The 4,763-nt window shown below is 59.0% G+C and overlaps 1 protein-coding gene across 1 annotated transcript in view; it reads left to right on the top strand.

Annotated features, from left to right (window-relative positions):
• Positions 1-207: 207 nt before the first annotated feature.
• Cecr5 (cat eye syndrome chromosome region, candidate 5) overlaps positions 208-4,763 on the top strand; it is a 9,140-nt gene continuing 4,584 nt past the window's right edge. The window contains 4 exon segments of the mRNA XM_013023623.1: positions 208-516; positions 1,013-1,125; positions 2,393-2,486; positions 4,119-4,152. Coding sequence (XP_012879077.1) covers positions 208-516; positions 1,013-1,125; positions 2,393-2,486; positions 4,119-4,152 — 550 coding nt within the window.

Raw genomic sequence — 4,763 nt, 5'->3', positions numbered from 1 at the left:
GCGCTCTACCACTGAGCCAGCCCCAGTTATGGAGTACAATGCTTCTTAGACCACATTACCTCTTCCTTTGCTTTCCCCCATTGTGTGTGAGTGTGTGAGCTGTTACTAGGCTTGAGCAGAACCTTAAGTTTTTGCCTGGCTTTTTCAGTGAAGGCTGGTCCTCTGCCCCTTCAGTCATACCTCCATTCCAGCGTTTTGTTATTTCTGATGTCATTTCTCAAGGATGCTGGGCGACTTGAGTGGGAGGGTTGTTTCTTTTTCTTCCTCCTCCTGCTTCTCGCCTCATGGTGGTGATTTCTCCCCGCTGCGCAGGGCCCCCCGACCTTTGGGTTCCTCTTAGACGTCGACGGTGTGCTGGTTCGGGGCCACAAAGTCATTCCGGCTGCGCTGGACGCCTTCGCCAGGCTGCTGGACCCACAGGGGCAGCTGCGGGTTCCTGTGGTTTTCGTCACCAACGCCGGGAACATCTTACAACACAGCAAAGCCCAGGAACTGTCAGCTCTGCTGAGATTCAAGGTAGGAAGCATTGACACCAAGGACGGCACTCCTCATCAAACCCCAAATCCTTCTACAGCCCATTTCTGGGTCAGGGCATCACGTCATTGACAGACCTTGGGTCATGGCAGGTTGGGTCAGTGAGAGTCTTTTAATTCTTTGGGAAAAATAACCTGAAGTTTGGGTTTTCTTTTCTTTCATGCCAGATCTGTGGCTTGAACTCAGGGCCTAAGTATTATCCTGCTTTTTTTGCTCAAGGCGGGTGCTCTACCACTTGAGCCACAGCGCCACTTCCCATTTTCTGGTGGTTTATTGGAGATCAGAATCTCACGGATTTTCCTGCCTGAGCTGGATTTGAACCTTGATCCTCAGATCTCAGCCTCCTGAGTAGCTGGGATGACGGGCGTGAGCCACCTGCACCTGTCTTTCTTTTTTCCTTCATAGATGAAAGCATCTGCTGCTTCCGCGTTACCTTCTCTCAACCCTGTGCCTTCCTCCCTCTCGGCTGTCCCTCCAGGTGGATCCAGACCAAGTCATTCTCGCTCACAGCCCCATGAGGCTCTTCTGGCAGTTCCACGGCAAGCGGATGCTGGTGTCCGGCCAGGGCCCTGTGCTGGACATTGCCCAGGCGTATCCTTTGTGTTTCGTTGCTGTGGTTAGAGAGGAAGGGGCAGGACGGGGGGCTTCCTTGCTCGGCCAGGGGGACCAGCGCGCAGGGGCACCTGGGTGCTTGGTGGGCTCAGGGGGAGCGCGTGTAGTGCGCCCTCGTGCACAGTGGCTCCCGGAAGCCAGGCCAGAGCTGCTGTCACGGTCTTCTGCCCCAGCCCCTGCCTAGGTCTAGGGAAGAATCAGGAAACCGTATTTAAACGACCCTGCGATTCTAGGACGCTCTCCTGCTTGGGTGCTCAACCGCTTGCTAGCTGTCCCTTCGGGCACACAGAGGGCAGGCTGTGGTTCCCTGGTCTCAGATGGCTTGTTCCTCTGTGCAGACACTTCCTGCACACCGTGTTGGACTATGCGCTCTGAAGTGGTGGAGGACCTAATAAGGCCCTTGTTTGGGGCCCTGGCACCTCAAAGAAGAAGAGATGGTCTAGTAGCGGAGGACACCAAGAAAGATAGATTCCTGGGGTGAGAATGTGGCTCCGTGGTAGAGTGCTTGCCCAGCATGCATGAAATCCTGGGTTCCATTCCTCAGTACCACAGACACAGAAAAAGCTGGAAGTGGTGCTGTGGCTCAAGTGGTAGAGCACTAGCCCTGAGCAAAAGCAGCTCAGGGACAGCGCCCAGGCCCTGAGTTCAAGCCCAAGTACTGGCAAAAAGAAGAAAGATTCTAAGTGTTACAGGTACTGCCAGGAAAGGACTGGCCCGGGGCAGGACTGGCCCCGAACATCATGGAGGGTCCGGCTGTGCCCCCAGAGCTTGTTCAGGCTTCCCCAGCAGGCAGGGCAGGTAGAAGGTTGGCACGGAATAGCAGGTGATTGGAGGACAGGGAAAGTGGGCTGGGGAAGGGAACCTTGGCTGAGTGAACTCAGTGTGGGCTCCATTGCTGCTGGTGGATTAGAGGGAGTCCTTCCTGGGAAATGCGTCCAGCTGTTCACAGCAGCACTGCTTTGTGCTGTGGTCTGTGCATGCTCCAAGCTCCTTGAGAACCAGGGTCGGGCCGGCGGCGTAAGGCCTGGAGCCAGGAATGTGCCCGCGGGCCGCTGAGCAGTTGTTCTGGAGTCCCTGTTTGCAGTCTGTCTGTACTGCCACAGCCTGCTGACTGGCCCCCACAGGACTTAGGACTGCCCGCCGCCCGGTGTGGCCAGGCCAGTGTGGTCTCCTTGCTCCGTGCATTTGGGGAGTCCCCATGCCCCAGTCCTGTCCAGCTGTGCCTTCCTGACCATGCTCCCACCAGACTGGGCTTCCAGAACGTGGTTACAGTGGATGAGCTTCGCACGGCCTTCCCAGTGCTGGACATGGTAGACCTCGAGCGGCGGCCAAAGACCACGGTAATGCACTCCTTTCACTCGTGGGCTCCTCCTTCCTCCTTGGCACACTTGCTGATCTCCTTGCCCTCCTGCTGAGAGCTGTGTTCTCTGTGTGCTGTGGTGGAGTCTCCTGGCAGGGATTGTTCCCTGGCTAGGTAAGAATGGCCCAAAGGAGCAGCGGCTTGAAGCCTATTTGTAGTTAGCTAGGAACACTTTCAGAGCCAGAGCATCTCTTCCATCTGCTAGAATGTATTTACTAGCTCATTCTCGTGAGAAGCTGTTGTCTTGGCCAGGTGCTGATAGCTTAGCTTAGTAATCTTAGCTACTAAGGAGGCTGAGATCTGAGGATTGCAGTTCAAAGCCAGCCTGGGCTAGACTAACCACAAAAAGCTGGAAATAGAGCTGTGGCTCAAGTGGGAGAATGCCTAACCTTGTGCAGAAAAGCTCAGGACTGGTGTAAACAGAACGAGACAAAACAGGCAGCCTTCCGGGTTCAGCTCCTCGGAAGCAGCGGCTTGACTTCTGGACCTGGGCTGTGGACGTGGTAGGCGGTGCTCTGCTGCTGAATGTGACCCCAGCCTGGGATTTCCTTCCTGGTGAACAGGCCTCTGTTGTTTCTGTGCAGCATGTGAACTTGCTTATTGAGTCAGAGCGCCCTGGAGATTCTGTGAAACATACTTACACACAGGCTTACTTGTGTCTATTTGGATACCTTCACCTTCCCGAGTGTTGTAGTTAGTTACAGACCACATCTTCTTGGAGAGTTTTTGGTTTTTGTTTCTGAGGGGAACAGAGACTTACCTGGGGACAGTGGGGACTCCATCCACCCTCCCCTTACCTGCGGCGGTGGCCTTGCTCGTGGCAGCCAGCATGCCGCTCAGCTCCCGGCTTCCTCTTACGTGGATGTGCACCTCCGCCCTTTTCTTGATGAATCTGAGGGCCCGTTTGTCCAAGGACCCCGTGGCGTGCTGCTCGGACACCTGACGCGGCGTGGATCGTATCCCGCCTGGGCTGGCGTGTTTGGTGAGGTGGCAGCGGTGGTGGCAGCGGCAGGCAGGCATAACTCAACTCGCACACATTCTTGGTTGCCTGGTGGCCTCGAGGCCACGGCCGTGGGCCAGTGCAGAGCCGCTGTGGCCCTTCTCCAGTGGCTGCTGCGGCGGAAGGCGAGTTTTCTTTTAGACGCATGCAAATTCTGTGGGCAGATCTCAGAAGAGCCGTTTGGTGGCCGAGCCAACATTGCCAGGGCCGGGGAGAATGGACCCAGGAGGCTGGAAAGGTGCAGGTCCTGCCTCCCAGACTGACATGGTGACAGGGCCGCTCACGCCATGCTGCTCCTTGCGCTTCCTAGGCCGCCTTCCCTTCAGTCCACTGGCCTCAGGCCTCTCTGTGAGGGTGTGACATCTTGCTTTCTATCCCCCCCCCTCTTCCCACCGGCCTCACTTGAAGCCCTCCTTCCATGGTGGCTCCGCTGGTCGTGCCTGCCCCCTTCTTCTGTGGCTCTCCTTCCTGTCAGCCTTTCCGTGCTGTGCGCTGGCGACGGGGTGGTCTCTGGGCTGTGTGCACCCTGTCTTTGGTCCCCCCACCTCTGTTCTTGCTCCAGAGGGGCACCAAGACCGTGTCACTGATGGGCATCTTCTCTGTCTCTCGCAGCCCCCTCAGAGGAGTGACTTCCCGGCCATTGAAGGTAAAAGACGCCCTCCCTACTGCCCTGTGGGTCTGGGGCCTTTGCTCCTTCCTCCTTCTGTGTGCCTGCCCAGTCTGCCTGAGTGGCAGGGGACGGGGCATCGCCCAGCTGGCGCCTGGCAGGGGACGGGGCATCGCCCAGCTGGCGCCTGGCAGGGGAGGGGGCATCGCCCAGCTGGCGCCTGGCAGGGGAGGGGGCATCGCCCAGCTGGCGCCTGGCAGGGGACGGGGCATCACACAGCTGGCGCCTGGCAGGGGAGGGGGCATCGCCCAGCTGGCGCCTGGCAGGGGAGGGGGCATCGCCCAGCTGGCGCCTGGCAGGGCAGGGGACGGCAGGGGAGGGGGCATCGCACAGCTGGCGCCTGGCAGGGGAGGGGGCATCGCATAGCTGGCGCCTGGCAGGGGAGAGGGCATCGCCTGGCAGGGGACGGGGCATTGCCTGGCAGGGGAGGGGGCATCGCCCAGCTGGTGCCTGGCAGGGGAGGGGGCATCGCCCAGCTGGCGCCTGGCAGGGGACGGGGCATCGCCCAGCTGGCGCCTGGCAGGGGAGGGGGCATCGCACAGCTGGCGCCTGGCAGGGGAGGGGGCATCGCACAGCTGGCGCCTGGCAGG

The sequence above is a fragment of the Dipodomys ordii genome, unplaced genomic scaffold (genome assembly GCF_000151885.1).
Source record: "Dipodomys ordii isolate 6190 unplaced genomic scaffold, Dord_2.0 Scaffold69, whole genome shotgun sequence".
In the NCBI taxonomy this organism is placed as follows: Eukaryota; Metazoa; Chordata; class Mammalia; order Rodentia; family Heteromyidae; genus Dipodomys; species Dipodomys ordii.
This window is presented reverse-complemented; position numbering and strand designations above follow the sequence as displayed.